At 37.3% G+C, this 17,440-nt stretch overlaps 1 protein-coding gene across 5 annotated transcripts in view; it reads left to right on the top strand.

Annotated features, from left to right (window-relative positions):
* The window catches only part of MIER3 (MIER family member 3), a 135,758-nt gene that overhangs the window by 109,375 nt on the left and 8,943 nt on the right, over positions 1 to 17,440 (top strand). For 3 of the 5 annotated variants that reach the window (XM_053223137.1, XM_027041674.2, XM_053223125.1), the window contains 7 exons: positions 6,455 to 6,589; positions 8,113 to 8,233; positions 9,376 to 9,461; positions 9,657 to 9,729; positions 11,708 to 11,859; positions 15,142 to 15,223; positions 16,753 to 16,847. In XM_053223137.1, coding sequence (XP_053079112.1) covers positions 6,455 to 6,589; positions 8,113 to 8,233; positions 9,376 to 9,461; positions 9,657 to 9,729; positions 11,708 to 11,859; positions 15,142 to 15,223; positions 16,753 to 16,847 — 744 coding nt within the window. The remainder of the gene's footprint in view (positions 1 to 6,454; positions 6,590 to 8,112; positions 8,234 to 9,375; positions 9,462 to 9,656; positions 9,730 to 11,707; positions 11,860 to 15,141; positions 15,224 to 16,752; positions 16,848 to 17,440) is intronic. The other 2 variants (XM_053223128.1, XM_027041681.2) reach the window with 1 other exon arrangement.

Raw genomic sequence — 17,440 nt, 5'->3', positions numbered from 1 at the left:
GCTCTGAGCTGTCAGCACTGAGCCCGATTCAGAGCTCAAGCCCACACACCACAAGATCATGACCTGAACTGAAGTCAGACACTTAACTGACTGAGCCACCCATGTGCCCTGATACAGGTGATCTTGAAACAGCTTCTAGTGAAGACCAAAGAACTGTGTCTCCATCTAGAAGCCTAATCTTCTCTCATTGAACAATGGATAAGAGGAGCTATTTCTTTTTTTTTTTAAATTTTTAAAAATGTTTTTATTTATATTAGAGAGAGTTTGCGTGAGTGAGGGAGGGGCAGAGAGTCAGAGACAGAATCTGAAGCAGACTTCAGGCTCTGAGCCATCAGCACAGAGCCTGACGTGGGGCTCGAACCCACGAACTGTGAGATCATGACCTGACCTGAAGTCAGACGCCCAACCAACTGAGCCACCCAGGTGCCCCAAGAGGAGCTATTTCTAAGAGTGACTGACAGCCCAGTTTCTCTGAACTATAATTCTTATGTGTAGTAAAGCATAACTATGTAAATGTGGTCCCTGTTCTTTATTGATGTTTAATGAAACATGAAAATGAATAAAAGAAACAGTAGATAGAGATACCAGTGTAAAGAGTAAAGATTATTTTTAGAAGAAATTTAAAATTATTTCTATATCATTTAATGTATTTTATTAGTCTTTTATTATTGGAACATTGTTTTAGCTATTATTACATGTTCACAGTCTTAGGGGCTTGATGTTAATGTTTGTTTTTAAAAATTACAGTAAGGGGCGCCTGGGTGGCTCAGCTGGTTAAGCATCCAACTCTGGATTTTGGTTCAGGTTATGATCTCACAGTTCGTGAGTTCAGGTCCCACATCAGCCTCCACACTGACAACGTAGTGCCTGCTTGGAATTCTTTCCCCCTGCTTTCTCTACCCTTCACCAGCTCTAGCTTGCACTCCCTCTCAAAATAAATAAACTTTTTTTTAAAAAAAATACAAAAATTACAGTAAATTTTTATTCTGCAAGTAAACAAACTCGGTAGCTTGTAGTCTGTAAATATGACCTGTATTTTAGTGCTTATAAATTTTTAGTTACATTAGATATTATGGAAAATAAGAGAAAAAAAAACCCCACTTTGTATAGTAGCACTTAGAAGTAGAGAATACATTATGTGACTACATTTATGTCTTTGAACATATAAGGTTTACATCATGTCTTTATATTTTAATTTATTCATGTTAATTTTTGCTAAGGTTTTAATAGTCTAGAGCCATCACTTTTAGAAAAGTTCTGTACATTATTATGTAGATTTCCCCCTTGATATTCACTGTGAAATGAGAAAGTGAAAATCACCTTTTCTACCACTTAAAGTCTGGTATAGATCCTTCCTGTTTTGTGGTTTTTTTTTTTAATTATTTAAAAAAGCTATGTGTATTCTGCATGTTTTATGATATCAGACTGGTATTATGTGAAAAGTGATCTACATTTCACTTAGACCATTTCTGTTGACCAATCTAGCAGCACCATGAGATGGATTGAATGAGTATTAGCATTATTTTCTTGGTTAAGAGGACTTGTTGATTGTGAAATGTACCATAGATTTAGAAATTATATAGATGGGGGCAGAGACGAACAGTACTATGGGAAATCTATATGTTGGTAATGGAATGCATCCTGATTGTGGTATGTGAAGTTATGTATCATAGGATCAAGGAAATTATGATACTCTTTATTTACAGATAAAGAAATGGAGGTGAGGGATTTTAGGTGATTTGTCTATGGTAATGACACTGAGTCCTCTGCCTCTAAATTTTATGTTCTTTCTGATATAAAACCTTTGCATTAAAAAACAGTTCCCTTAGGAGTAGACTCAGTGTGCTCCTTAAAATTTAAATAGGGTCAACAAAGTACCCGAGAAAAATCCTCCTACCTGGAATAAGGTGCTAGATCAAACTTTTAAGATGTTGATAGGCTCTAATAGAAACTTCATTTGTAAAGTGCTTCAGAGATTAGATTCACCTTTTCTGTATTTTAACATCAGCTCCCTTTTAGTAACTAGTGCCATTCCTTGACTGTATTAGTGAAGTTTCCACTAAGATACCCACCTTCTTTCTCAACAGATGATCATAATTATTTTTATAGAGAAAGTAGGGTTTTCATGAATGACTACCTAGAATCTCCTGTTTGCCCCACACATACAAATATAACTTTTGTACTCATTCTTTCTTCTTTCTTTACTGTCCCTAGAGTATATGCCACATCCCAGGCTAACTCTTAATTCTATCCCTCATGCTCTGAGTCTGTTCTTCCCACTTATTTTTTTTTTTTTTTATTTCAGCATAGCAAGTCCTACTCATATGTTTCCTACATTTGGAAGAACTTTTTTTAAAATGACTTATTAAAATTTTTTTTCATGTTCATGTTTTTTGAGAATGAAAGTGAGTGAGACTGTGTGAGGGAGGGGCAGAGAGAGAGAGTGGGAGAGAGAATCCCAAGCAGGCTCCATGCTGTCAGCACAGAGCCTGATGCAGGGGTCAATCTCATGGTGAGATCATGGCCAGAGCCAAAATCAAGTCAGACACTTAACAGACTAAGTCACCCAGGAGCCCTAGAAGAAATTCTTTTTAACCTGTGTTATCTTTAGTGATTCTTTTTTTATAGTGTATGCACTTTTCCCCCCTCTATTCAGTCCTCAACTTTGTTTCTCCCAATAGTCTGTAGGGTCACCAATAATTCCTGATTGATAGGTACAGAGAATTCATGTCTCTCTATATCTCAATTGATTTCTCTTTGATATTTGACTTAAGTGACTATCTTTGGTCTCTCCATAGTTGTTTCTTCCTTAACTTATGTAATTCTGCTTTCACCTAGTTCTGCTCTCCAGTATCTCCCTCTGTTGTATTTATGAGCTTTTCTTCCTTTGCCCATGTTTTAACTGATGGCATTCCCCAGGCCTCTAGATTTTGTCTTCGCACTCTGTATGGCCTTTCTGGATGATCTCATTCAGGCCCACTGCTTCAACTTTTGCCTTGAATTATTATTTACCATCCTACCCTCCACCCTCAAGTTCATTTGTCTGATGTTTCTGTTTCATAATGGTGCTATAAGTATTTAGCCTTTTTGGGCCAGAAACGGGCAGTTCATGTAGACTTCACTGTCACTTACTTTCACTTTATCATGTAGACCAAGAAACAGATTCTTTTTTCTTAATTTCACTCAGATAATTCCCTTCCTTAGTTGAGGTTCTCATTCTTGGACTCCCCCCAGAATGTTACTTTCAAAATGCATATTTTGTTTAAAATTTTTTAGATGTGTCCCATTGCCTTTAGGGTAATATATCTGAAAGTTCTTCTAATAAACTATATATTCCTTTCTCTTTTCTGTCTACCCTGTCAGCTTCTGTGGCTTTAAATATCATCTAGATGCTAATGAATGCCAGATTTATATCTTTAGCCCAGCTTGATCCTCTAAGCACCAGGCTCCTGGCCAACTTGACTCTTTTGCTTAGATGTTTCATAGTCCTCTCAAATTTAACTCGTGTCTTCTGCAGGACTCTTAATTTTTTTCCTTCACAAACCTTTCCTTCAGTCCTTTCTATCTCAGTAAAAGTTATCACCATGCAGGCAGTTGCCCAAATAGAAATCTGGGGAATCCTCCTTGTCTCCCCCTTTCACTCTCACATCCCGGAACTCATTTGATTCCACCTCCGGATGTATATCATCTATTTACTTCTCTCCATGTCTGTATCACTACCTTAATCAGCATGAGGCTCTTAGGTGGTCTCCCTGCTTTTTTCTTACCTCTCCATCTTCTCACACTTTTCTTTATGTAGCTGCCCAGCAATGAAGAAGAAATGAAGTTATGGCACTCCCCACCTGCCTTTTTTTTTTTTAAGTCTCCATTTACTTCCCACTGTCCTGGGAGTAAAGGACACTGTCTTTCCTTTGACCTGGTGAAAGTAGATTCTCTACATTATTCTGTATTTCAGGACCCTGTTTATTTCATTGCATTCATCATAATTGGCAATTCTGTATTTGTGTATTGTCACTATCTCTGCGCCCCCGCCCCCCCCACCCCCCCACCCCCCACCCTCCACCCTTTGCACTGACTGTAAACTGTAGAAGGGCAAGACCTGTTTTCATACCAGCACTTGGCACACTGGCCTACTGGCACACAGTAACTGCTCAGTCAGTGTTTCTTATGATATACCACGAGTCCCTAGTATACAGCCCTCATCTGTCAAATCCCTCTTCATCTTTCAAGACTTAGCTCAGTCTTTCCATCCTATGTGGTACCTTCCTAACCTCATGTATTCCCATGAGGAAATGCCATTATTCCCAGACTGTAGTTCTTCCCTTCTCTGTACTCAACAGTGTATGGTGCTATTTCCAGAATTGATTAATGCAGCCAACACATTGTATTATAGTTGTTAACTTACCAGTTTCTTCCATCAGGAGTACAGTCATTGAGAGCAGGGATTTTTCTATAAATTTTCTTTTCTCTATCCATAGCTAGTAGCCTCTGCACAGTATCTAGAATGCAGTAAATTCTGTATTGATGGAAAAGTGGACCTGCCTGTGTATGATGAGTGAAAATTGACATCTCCTCAGGTCACGGAGAGAATCTGAAACTTCTGAGGTTTTGGAGAAATACTGATGACAGATGGTTTGCAAAGGCTGCAACCTAGTCTCCTCGTAAAACCAATATGAGCCAAAGGGAATAGGCTGCATGGAGTCTGCAAGGAGCAGGGCTAAGGAGACTCTAAATCTGGTTCTGGGCACATTTGAGGGGTTCTGTTCATCGATTCAGGAGAAGAATAATTCACGAGGTTTCCTCATGGCATGGGTGAACTTCTGTCCATCCTGACCATCCAACTCAATTTGTGCTGACTCCATGCTACCAAAGCAGCTTTTTAACTGATTTCAATCCCAAGCTGAAAGGATTTCATGAGTGACATGATTGGTATGGTCACTGCAAAAGGCACATGTCTCCTACAGCAAATTTACAAAGTAGCATTCTGTCCTAAACCTTATTCCAAATTCATTTCGCTTGAATCTGTTTTAATAAGGCACAGTGAAAAATGTAAGTTCTAGTAGACCTATAAAGGTGAAGGTCAGGTTCTTGGGCACCCCCAGAGCCTGAATTCCCTGTGGGGCCTGGTGGGCAATCAGTGGCTTTCTAGAATCATCACTGGCTTCTCTCAGCTCACTTTGTGATATGCTGAGGATATATTTTACATACTCTGCTTTAGCATTTCATGCTTTTTGCATCATGACTTAGGCATTTTGCCTTAAAAAGAAAACTAAACCCATAAGCAAGCTTAATGAATCTCTTAATAGATGGGCATAAACATCTTTACAATATTGAAAAAATTAGTCTATAGATACATTGTTTTGTGTTTATATATTTGAATAATTATAAATAGTTCTATACACTTTAGTAGTTGAATTAAGATATTTTTAAAAAGGAAATACACTCCTTATTTTCTGATGGATTAGTTGGGGGAAGAGGGTGCCAGTATGTGGCACGGCATAGGTACTCATTACACAGGAAGCACTGCAGCCAAAGTATGTGGTTTTATCAGAGCAGTGCTGCCAGTAAGTGGTACTAGGATTTGAACCCAGAACTGGGCCTTCTGTTTTGTCACCTGTAAAATGGTGGTAATGATACAAACTTCAGTAGATGGTTATGGAAGAGAAACCTAAAACAACTGTACAGAATATAGCTATGATAGTAGTAATATAAAAGGATAATTTTTAACAGTAATATATAAATATTGTTGGTGTTAGTGAATGCTCAGCAGTGGTTTCCCTTCAGGTATCATTTCATTAATATGAAGAATAAACCAAGTGGTCAACTGTTAATTGTGAAGAAACAAGCTAAAAATTACATGAAGTTATTGATTGATTAATTGTGAATGCTTTCAAGGCAAATCATTATACCAGTGTGAATGCTAAAAAAATAAAAGTCACTAAAGCAAATATTTGAGGAATTTTTTAAAGGGTGAAATGATAGGGGGGCCTGTGTGGCTCAGTTGGTTAAGCATCTGACTTCATCTCAGGTCGTGATCTCCTGGTTCGTGGGTTTGAGCCCTGCACCAGGCTCTGTGCTGATAGCTCAGAGCCTGGAGCATGCTTTGGATTCTGTGTCTCCCTCTCTCTCTCTCTGCCTCTCCCCTGCTCACGCTCTCTCTCTCTCGCTCTCTCTCTCTCTCTCTCTCTCAAAAATAAATAAACATTAAAAAAAATAGTGAAATGATGCTGGAAAATAAAAATGAAGATGTTAATTTTTAAGGCTTTTGTTAATACGTTAATAAAAGCTCTAAGTCTTTAAGCCTATTTTCTAGCAGTAGTACAAAAAGAAAAACTAAAACTTGGCTTTGATTTGATACTGCTGTTTTGTTAATCTGTTTTATGAACATTAAGTTTATCTGTACTTCTGTATTGTGGCATTTACTGAGTTTATGTTTGTGCCTTGGCTTGACTAGGAAGGAAACATGCCTCTAGAAGATTTACTGGCATTCTATGGCTATGAACCTACAATTCCAGCAGTTGCAAATTCCAGTGCAAATAGCTCCCCAAGTGAACTTGCTGATGAACTACCAGACATGACACTAGACAAAGTAAGTAACAAACATTTAAAAGAAAAATTCCAGATCCAAAAATAGCCATTATCATTGGTTGTTTTTTATTAGTTTCCTTTTAATTGAAAGCATTTTATAATTCTGAAATGTAAACTTCTTATTGGCCCCATTGCTCTTGTCATTTTGGTGACCCAATTTAAATATTGTTTGGATTTGATCACACTACTTTAAAAGTACTAATAGCTTCCCGCTGCTTTGTATGTTTGAATGTTCTCCCCCAATTTTTTCTTCCCTATGTTGATATATTGTGTCTAAACTTAGATTTTGCCCTCACTTCTTTTGATCCTCTGACTACTTGATTGCATTGATTAATAAATCCCTCAGAAGCCTTCAAACCAAGCTGACTTAGATGTGGAGTGGTTAGAGAGAAGTTCTGTTTTGTTGGGCTCTGTGAGTGACAGCAGCCACAGTAGACAAGGCCATTGTGATGTATCTGTAACATTGTTGGTTGTGGGGAAGGCATAGTTCCTGCTGAGAAAAGTTCACACAACCATGGTCTCTGCTAACTTTCTTTGGTCTTTGGAAAGCTTTCCTTGCCTTTCAGATATCAGGCAGGGAGAGGAATCCACATCTTGGAACCTCTTCCTGTGAGTTTTGTTGCTCTCCCTTTCCAGGCAAATGTGATACTACTACTGTACCATACCTTAATGACTATAGTCACCTAGCGGATATTGAGTGCCTACTAGGTACCAGGCACAAGATAACTATATACTTAAATAATAAATTCAAATCTGTTCTTTTAAAGTTATATCACTAGTCAGAGCTTTTCATTAGTTAGATTTTTTAAATTATTGGAAGAGAAGAGTTTGGAGAAGTTTTTGGTTTTGTTTTATTTATGTTGGCAGAAAATTTAATTGTTAAAAAAAATTTTTTTTAATGTTTATTTATTTTTGAGAGAGAGAGAGAACAAGCACTAGTGGGGAAGGGGCAGAGAGACAGAGCGGGGACACAGAATCTGAAGCAGGCTGTAGGTTCTGAGCTGTCAGCACAGAGCCCGACGCGGGGCTCGAACTCACAAACTGCGAGATTGTGATCTGAGCTGAAGTCGGACACGTAACCGACTGAGCCACCCAGAAGCCCCGAGTTTAATTATTAATCATTTAGAAGTAAGATTATTTTTGTTGTAAAGTCACTAAAACTTAGCCTGCAGCTTCATATGAGCTTTCTGTTTATCCATAAGTTAAGCAAAATTGTTTGTTAAAAGTGTGTAAGCAGTAAAGTTATTAAGTATTATATGTAATTAAATATTAAGTGTTACCACTATTTATGTATATGAAGTAAATTATAAGAGCATTTCAGACTTCTCTCAAAACTAAGGGGGCTTCAACAGATTCTTACTTGTATCATAATACCATAGTAATACATTTATGAATAATATCATGAAGACTTTTTCTTAAATTCATGAGTTGTAATAATTTTTTTATTAAATTTTTTTTAATTCTTAAATATTTTTATGAGATGTAATAATTTCTAACTCTAACACTGCATTCCTATTCTTATAGGAGGAAATTGCTAAAGACCTGCTGTCCGGTGATGATGAGGAAACTCAGTCTTCTGCAGATGACCTGACACCATCTGTGACATCCCATGAAACTTCCGATTTCTTTCCTAGGCCTTTACGATGTAAGAAACCCAATCGTTACTGATTAATAGTAGCATTGATACTCTAGCTCAGGTACACTTAATGGCATTCAATAGTTTGTCAGAATATTCTAAGTGTTTTCTTTAATTGACGTGCAGTCCTTTAATAATCCAAATAAGATTATCACTTTTTTTATTGGGATAGAGGTAAACTAATATGTCCTTTAAAAACCTAAAGTATTTGTTTAGTTTTGCAAGGCTGTATATTTTCTTTCCCAAGATTCATCTGTTACTATGGGAAACAATTCTTCAGCCATGAAATTTCATGGACATTTTTTGGACTCTCTTAAAAGGCTCTTTACTCTCCTGGTTTTGAAAACTATCAGATGCTCAAAAAGTATTTTTTAGCGATTTATTTCTTTATTTTTTCGTTTTAGTTCTTGGTGTTATCTCTTAATGTATATCAGTAATATTGAAAGGTTTTTGAAGTGAAATAATTTCTTATCTGCAAACTTGCTTATTTTTTTAGGTATTTTGATTGTAGAAGAACTGTTCACTTAACAAATGCAAATACATACACGCTTGTATGTGCACAAAAATATAATTTTGATGGATTTAATGTGCATCTTGGTCTATGTCCCATTCTGGGTTAGTATATAATAAGACCTCTAGTGCTTTCTGTTCTTTTTTAAGGTGACCGTAGTGGTTTTCCTTTTACCTTCCCAAACTCTTTGACAAGACCAAAAATTTTTAATCTTTATTTTTGAGAGAGAGAGAGAGAGAGACAGAGCACGAGCAGGGGAAGAGCAGAGAAAGAGAGAGAGGGAAACACAGATTCTGAAGCAAGCTCTAGGTTCTGAGCTGTCAGCACAGAGCCCAATGGGGGGCTCGAACCCACAAAAGCAAGTTCATGACCTCAGCCAAAGTTGGACACTTAACTGACTGAGCCACCCAGGTGCCCCATGACTAGACCAAAAATTTTTAAGGATATATACACTTTCTTAGTATTTTCAGTGTCTTGTTTTGACTGGTATTAAGATCTGAGAATAGTACAAGAAGTTGAGTATATTTCTGCTACTCTCATGTATTCAGACTTTTATAATGTACCGTGTGCCAGCTGTTCTTCCGGGTGCTGCAAAAGTAGGCAAAAAAACCTTTTTAAAATTTACTTTTCTTCTTTTAAGCAAATACTACATGTGATGGAGATAAGGAATCAGAAGCTGAAGATGTTGAAACAGACAGTGGTAACTCACCTGAAGATTTGAGGAAAGTAAGTTGAGTTACCATCAGAAGTTAATGGACTGTTTGGACTAACATAACTTTTAAAAACATTTCTGAAGTAACTTAAGATAATTTTGTTGTTACAAGATGAAATTTCTTTTGACTTGTAACTGATTAATAAGTTGGAACTTGTTTTTCAGAATTTATTTTTATAGGGTGTTTTTACTTCTGAATTTTCTTGTAGGAAATAATGATTGGTTTACAATATCAGGCAGAGATTCCTCCGTACCTTGGAGAGTATGATGGTGATGAGAAAGGTAAGGAGGCTTTTGATTTTGATATTGATAATATTTGGTAGGCTGTTACCCCTTAATGTGTTTGTTTAGTTATCTGATTATATACCAGCCTTGGCAGTATAAAGATAAATTTGGAGTCAGTGAAAGTTTGGGACTGACTTAGGAATAATATATCGAAATGAACTTCGGAGCTTGGAGAACCACTCTCTTCTCCGTACAGTGCTTCTTAGCCTTACAGGTATGCGAAGGCAACTGCTAAAGTAGTGGAATGTCTCTAAGGGTGCAGCTGCTTGGCCCACATCCCACTTTAGTAGAAGTGGGTAGAATTTTACCACTTGAGATAATGAGTATTTGAGAGATAAAATCCTCTTGGAAAGACAACTCTTAATGAATAAAGAATATAGATGAAATTTTGTGTGAGGCCTGAAAGAGAAGGTGGTAGAATACAAGGATTCTTCTTGTTTTGTACACCCCTACTTAAGTGTAATCAGTTTTTTCTTCACAATTTTGCTAGATCCTAGTTAACAGTTGGTTCTGAAAATGTGGTGGAAAATAAAGATACAGGTACATTTCTCTAGCTGAAATTGGGAAGCCTGTAGATTTGGCCATGTGCATTTGACCTTTTCCCTAATGAGTTTATTTGTTCTTATGACATGATGGGGCCAAAGTGTCACAGTGATACAACCCTTCCTGAGTCTTTCTTCCTTTTCTTTGTTAGCTCATCCTCTATTTAAAGGAAGGAAGGAAGGACTGGCTACTCTAGGGTTCTTAGCCTTTTCAGTCCCAACCAACAACATTTTCCTAAACTGCTTTCAAAGTGATATTCTCCCAGGGAAGCAAACAGTAGTTGATCACCTTCAGATGCCCCAGTTGCCCACCTAAATGCCACACAAACCCTGGAAGTCAAATACATGCTTAGCAGCTGTCAGTTCTTAGATTAGACGTAATGGAGGTAGTCATTTCTCAGTTCTACACATTCAGAAGAAAAGATGTACCTTCTCTATACTTAGAGGGAATAAACCCAAACTATTTTACCTATTTCAGTTTTGACCGAAGAGGAAAGAAACTCGTTCCAGAAATTTACATGAAAAGTCAGTCTTATTATTTCACAGGCATATTTTATTTTTAACTTTCCTGCTCACTGGGAGTGGTGATTCCTGTGGTGATTCCCAACAGTTGTGAATGTAAAGCACTTATCACGGTCCTTGGTACATAGTGAGATTTCAGCAAATTATTTTATTACACACTTGAAGAATGCATTGCACTTGAAGCAATGGGATAAGTACTTGGGCCTCTGTGTTACTTAATTTTGTGAAGTAGAAGCTTTAATTATGGTGGCAATGTGGACATTGATAGAATATATACCTTATTTGAGTGACATGTCACTCATTAGTATATCAGCCTCTTGAAGAGATTTTGGAAAGTTTACGTCTCTTACTGTTAATCATTCATTTTTGATTAATTTGCTTCCTCCTTTAAATAAAATTCACCTTTTGGGAGGAAATCAGTAAAGTAAAAACCTACCTTTCTTAGGTATTTCATTATTGGCAGATATTTTGGTTTTTATTGATCTTTGTTTGCTTGTTTTATTTCTTTACCGTTTTTAACCTGTATATAATCATCATAAAGACAGGGAGTTCAGTGAGGTTATTAAAGAATTTTCACAGGTTATTTTTACTCCCTCATTAGGGAGAGTATAAAACCTCTCCTCTGAGTTTTACATTAGATTTTACAGGGCATAGAAAGCCTTCTGATTGGATAGTAAATCCAACCAGCGAGAAAGCTACTTGCTCTAGCCACTGGAACACTTGGCCCTTAATAAAGTTAAAAAAATTTTTTTAAACCTTTACCAATGAAGGACTCACCTTGCCAGACAATCAAATTGCTTGTGTCCTCAAATAGTCCCAGTGTGTAGCATATCAAAGAAGAGGAAGAACAGTTTGTATATATCTATGAGCATGTTCATTATTTAGTATGTTAATGGGATTTTCTTTATCAGTGTATGAAAATGAAGACCAGCTACTTTGGCGTCCTGGTGTGGTTTTGGAGAGCAAAGTTAAGGAGTACCTTGTTGAGACCTCATTAAGAACTGGAAATGAAAAAATAATGGATAGGATATCTGCAGGAACACACACAAGGGACAATGAACAGGTATTCTTCAAATTTTGTCGAAACAGCAGCTAACTAGTCTCTGCTTGATTTTCTTATATTCGATTAAAATATTTCTTACATGTGAACTGGATATCTCTTTTTCTGATAGATTTTAATTTTTTTTAATGTTTTTATTTATTTTTGAAGGAGAGAGAGACAGAGCATGAGTGGGGGAGGAGCAGAGAGAGAGGGAGACACAGAATCTGAAGCAGGCTCCAGGCTCTGAGCCATCAGCACAGAGCCCGATGCGGGGCTCGAACCCACAAACTGTGAGATCATGACCTGAGCCGAAGCCGGACGCTCAACCGACTGAGCCACCCAGGCGCCCCAGTTTGTTTTTTTTTTAATGTTTAGTTCTTGAGAGACAGAGAGAAACAGAGCGTGAGTGGGGAAGGGGCAGGGAGAGAGAGGGAGACACAGAATGTGAAGCAGGCTTCAGGCTCTGGGCCGTCAGCACAGAGCCCAGCACGGGGCTTGAACTCATGAATCATGAGATCATGACCTAGGCCGAAATTGGACGCTTAACCAACTGAGCCACCCAGGTGCCCCCTGATAGATTTTTGAAACTTGGAAAATACTGGCTTATAAAAAGTCCCAAGAGCTGGTAGTGATAACCATTCCATATTGTTTGATGTCTTCTGGTCTTTTCTTCTATGTATATGTGCACATCTTAATTTGAGTCACTTACTTTCCTTTGCCATTGAAAATTCTTTAGTATCTCATTCCTGATGATTTTATATATTCCATCTGTAGCTATAATGTCACTTAACTTAAACATTCTCTATGCTTAGACTTGTAGGTTTTATAATAAAGATATTCTTTGGATTACTCTCGAACTTTATTCAGGAAATGTTTGAAAGTATTTTGTATTAAGGTTGTATAAATTTGCTTTAGGAGCATTTGTTAAGCACTGTGTACCTATAGATGCAGAATACTCCTGATTGTATGTGGGATGGGGCTGGGAGTAATACCTATTAGGGCTTTTTTTTTTTTTTTTTTGGATGCCCCTAGTTTTGCCCTCTGATACCATTTTGCCCCTCTTGTATTACTCTTCACCCTGTATCTTTAGCCTAGGTGATCCTAACTGAAATGAATATCCAGTGATAGTTGGACTCAGCCTTGAATTCCCAAGTAACATAGAGAAGTTATAGAAACTGAATTTCAGAGTATCTTTCACCTGTCAAAAAGAAATCCCATTGGGTTTTTGTACTGATAATCCATGAAACTATAAATTAATTTTGCAAGAATTAGTGCCTTTAAAACATTAAACCTTCCAGTTCAAGAACATGGTCTGACTTTCCATTTATTTTACTTTTTTAATCACTCAAATGTTTTTGTTTGTTTGGGTATCACATCCATCTAATTAACTTAATTCTTCAGTATTTGAAATATGTGATTTTAATACTTTTGTAAATGGGATCTCTATTATAATGGTATGTTGTTAATATAGAGAAATACCAATTTTTAAAAATTTATTTTTTCCTCAAGCTGTTGAAACTAATAATTTTTCAGTTGTTTTTATCAGGCTTTCTAGTCTTTAAGTAGCCATAACTCAGAGATGTTTGGTAGTGATAGTGATTTGAGGCCTGCTTTTGATGGAAAGTAATCATCTAAGGTTTTTACATTAGGAATAATACCAGTGTGGGGCACCTGGGTGGCTCAGTCAGTTAAGCGACCGACTCTGGCTCAGGTCATGATCTCATGGTTTGTGAGTTCAAGCCCTGTGTCGGGCTGTCTGCTGTCAGCACAGAGCCGGTTTCGGATCATCTGTCTGTCTCTCTAACTACCCTTTGCACCCACGCCTGCTCTCTGTCTCTCTCCTTCTCTCCCTGTCTCTCAAAAATAAATAAACATTAAAAAAAAAAGAAGAAGAATATTGGTGCTTGGTTTGATATAGGTTGTCTTTATTATAGTAAGGTAGTAACATTCTGCTTACACATATAATAGTTTTTGTCTTTGCGGCGCCTGGGTGGCTCAGTCAGTGATGCGTCTGACTTCGGCTCAGGTCATGATATCACAGTTCGTGAGTTCAGTCCCTGCGTCGCGCTCTGTGCTGACAGCTCAGAGCCTGGAGCCTGCTTCGTATTCTGTGTCTCTGTCTCTCTCTGCCCTTCCCCTGCTCACACTCTGTCTCTCTCTCTCTGTCTCAAAAATAAACATGAAGAAAAAAGTTTTTGTCTTTTTTTTTCCATGTTTTTTTTTAAATTTTTTTTTAATTTTTTTAAATGTTTTTGTTTATTTTTGAGACACAGAGAGGCAGAGCATGAGCAGGGGAGGGGCAGAGAGAGGGGGAGACACGGAATCTGAAGCAGGCTCCAGACTCTGATCTGTCAGCACAGAGCCTGACGTGAGGCTTAAACTCACAGACTGTGAGATCATGACCTGAGCTGAAATCAGACGCTTAACCGACTCAGCCAGCCAGACGCCCCTTTTCATGTTTATTTTTGAGAGAGAGAGAGAGACAGACAGACACATACATAGCGTGAGCGGGGAAGGGGCAGAGAGAGGGAGACACAGAATCTGAAGCAGGCTCCAGGCTGCAAGCTGTCAGCACAGAGCCCGACACGGGGCTTGAACTCACAGACCATGAGATCATGACCTGAGCTGAAGTTGGACGCTTAACCAGCTGAGCCACCCAAGTGCCCCTGTCTTTTTTAAATTAGAAATGGATATTGATTTACCAGATGCTCTTTTAGCAGCTAGATTGGTTTTTTTTTTTAAGGTTTTATTTGTTTATTTTGAGAGCACGTGGGGGAGGGGCAGAGAGAGGGGAAGAATCTTAAACAGTATTAAAAAATGATATGTTTCATAGTAGACAATGAGACTGTTATAAACCCAAGTCACTAAAATACGCATCCTCTTCCAGGCTAGCTGCTGTTTCCTTATATTGACACTCTAAAAGGCAGGGAGTAGGTGATGTGAAGAACAAGACCATATTTATACTGATTTTTCCCAACTGGAAAAATCACCTAAAATAGGGAAATTTCCCCAGCTCAGATGGCCTGACAATAAAAAATAAAGTCAAGAGTGATACCAGTGGGTGACTTCTGAGGGGTAGAGTGAAAATGAACAAACTTCTGAGATACTTGAGTCTATCATCAGGGTAGGTATGTATACTAAATGTTTGGACAAACATACCCTCAAATGTCTTACATATTTAGAGAGCATTTCAGACAGTATTTGTCAGGACTGTTACTGGTCCTGGTTGTTTGTCTGTTTTAATGCTATTAAGTATGAATTTCTGATAATTTTTATTGAATATTTTTTTTCTTTCTCTTGTAGGCATTATATGAACTTCTCAAGTGTAACCATAATATAAAGGAAGCAATTGAAAGGTACTGCTGCAATGGAAAGGCATCTCAAGGTAAGCAAAGCTTGGGATCAAGAGAGGGAAATGACAGGGGATCCTCATTTGGGGAGTAGAATAAGCAAAGTATTATAAAGGATGGGGCAGTCCTGTAACACTTTTGTAAGATCGGTGTTCATCTTCATAGCGAATAATTATTTCCTTTTCTTGCCCTCTATTTTTAGACGTACCAGAGATTTTTCAAATACACATTAGTTACCCCCCTGTCACCTCTACTTTCTTGAAGAAATAGTTACAGAACAAAGCAGACCCCAGAGATGACAATATATCCAAAGTAATTAAAAAGAATGATTTTTATGATTTCACTGAACAAAAAGTTGTTTTTTTAAACCAAACAGGAAATGGAAAGGAGATTAAAGATAAAAAAGAAACATGTATAAAATATTCCATTGAATTTATTGCAAGAAGGGTGTTTTTAGTAATCATGTAATAAAATTTTTACAGCGCTTAGGTTTTGCTTTGTGTGTGTCAAGGAAAATGGTTAACTTTAATTTCAGTAGTTTTGTGATTATATAAGTGAATTGCATGCACCATGGCTTTCATTAAGTAAGTAGGTAAAGAAATAATACTCTAATATTATATAAATGGCTTGGCAAAAACAGAAAAGCTGAAAAGAGTATGTTTAAACTTGTCGGTTGAGACAGTCTTTTGGAATGTTTCCTTATAAAAGTTGTTTTTTTAAAAAACTTATTTTAAGCTCTCCTAATGTTGAGAACTAAATACTGGGTTTTTTTCTTGAGTTCAAACTATGTTTTATCTTTATGGTGGACTATTCTTCATGGGGATGTAGTCTCCCATGTCTTTGAGGAAAAAACTCCCAAGTCTTTTCTGCCCCAAATAGATTTGAGTTTATTGTTAGTGTCTTCTGGGAAGTTGAATGGGATTTAGTGTTTTGAGAACATGGGCTGTTTCTTATTCCTGTTAGATTTCCAGAGTGTAGCACTGTGCAAAAAGACTTTAAATAAATGTATATTGATTACTCATGGTCTCTACTTAAAGCACTATGGTTTTGATATAATAGCAAAATAAGGAACTTTTTTTCCCATAAAGGAAATAACCTTTTTTTCTAATTAAAAAAAAATACATGCTTATAGTTTAAAAAAAATTAGAAAAACAATGAGCATAAGTTAAAAAAATTACATCCTTATCCTTTCATGCAGAGAAAAAAAACCTAGTTTTTATATTTTGGTATTGTAGATTTTTAAGTAATATTTATAATGTGTATACTTTAGGTAATCCTAACTGAAATCATTGGATTACAGAACTGTGTGTATGTGTGTGTGTGTGTGTGTGTGTGTGTGTGTGTGTGTGTGTGAGAGAGAGAGAGAGAGGGAGGGAGGGAGGGAGGGAGGGAGGGAGGGAGGGAGGGAGGTACAGGGAGAGGGAGAGGAAAGGAGTTAGTTAATGGCCTTTTATAGGGGGAAACATACTGAAAGTAAACTAGCAATTCACATGAAAGATGTGAGGTCAATGAATACATCTTTTTTTTTTTTTTTTTTTTTTTTTTTTTTTTAACATTTCTTTAGAAGGAATGACTGCATGGACAGAAGAAGAATGCCGGAGCTTTGAACATGCACTCATGCTTTTTGGAAAAGATTTTCATCTTATACAGAAGAATAAGGTAAATTAGGCAGATTAGTACAGATTGCTTAGTAATTACAATGAATATAAACAAATAAGTTTTAAGTCACTTAGGACAAAAGAAAGGAAGAACTTGTTAATGCTCTCCTGACATTAACATTTCTCATATTACTCTAAACATGACTGGGATTTGCCAACACCTACTCCTGGGAATGCTGATAGTGTACTCATCTATCTTTTGACACATATAGTTGTCATATTCATAGAATATGGATTCACTTGGGATGCCTGGGTGGCTCATTCCCGTTAAGTGTGTGCCTTTGGCTCAGGTCATGATCTCGTGATTCATGAGTTTGAGCCCTGCGTCGGACTCTGTGCTGACAGCTCAGAGCCTGGAGCCTGCTTCAGATTCTGTGTCTCCCTCTCTCTGCCCCTCCCCCGCTTGCACTCTGTCTCTCTCTCTCTCTCTCTCTCTCAAAAATAAACATTAAAACAGAAAAGAAAATGGATTTACTATATTTTCCAGGTAGTCTTAGTCTTTTACCATTTTCCTTGACTTTGATTTCTTTCTAAGCTATTCAGAGGTTTGTGGCCTCAGAAATGTTTCCCTTTAGTGGCCAGAACTGCAGTTGT

This window comes from Acinonyx jubatus, chromosome A1 (genome assembly GCF_027475565.1).
Source record: "Acinonyx jubatus isolate Ajub_Pintada_27869175 chromosome A1, VMU_Ajub_asm_v1.0, whole genome shotgun sequence".
Lineage (NCBI taxonomy): Eukaryota > Metazoa > Chordata > Mammalia > Carnivora > Felidae > Acinonyx > Acinonyx jubatus.
This window is presented reverse-complemented; position numbering and strand designations above follow the sequence as displayed.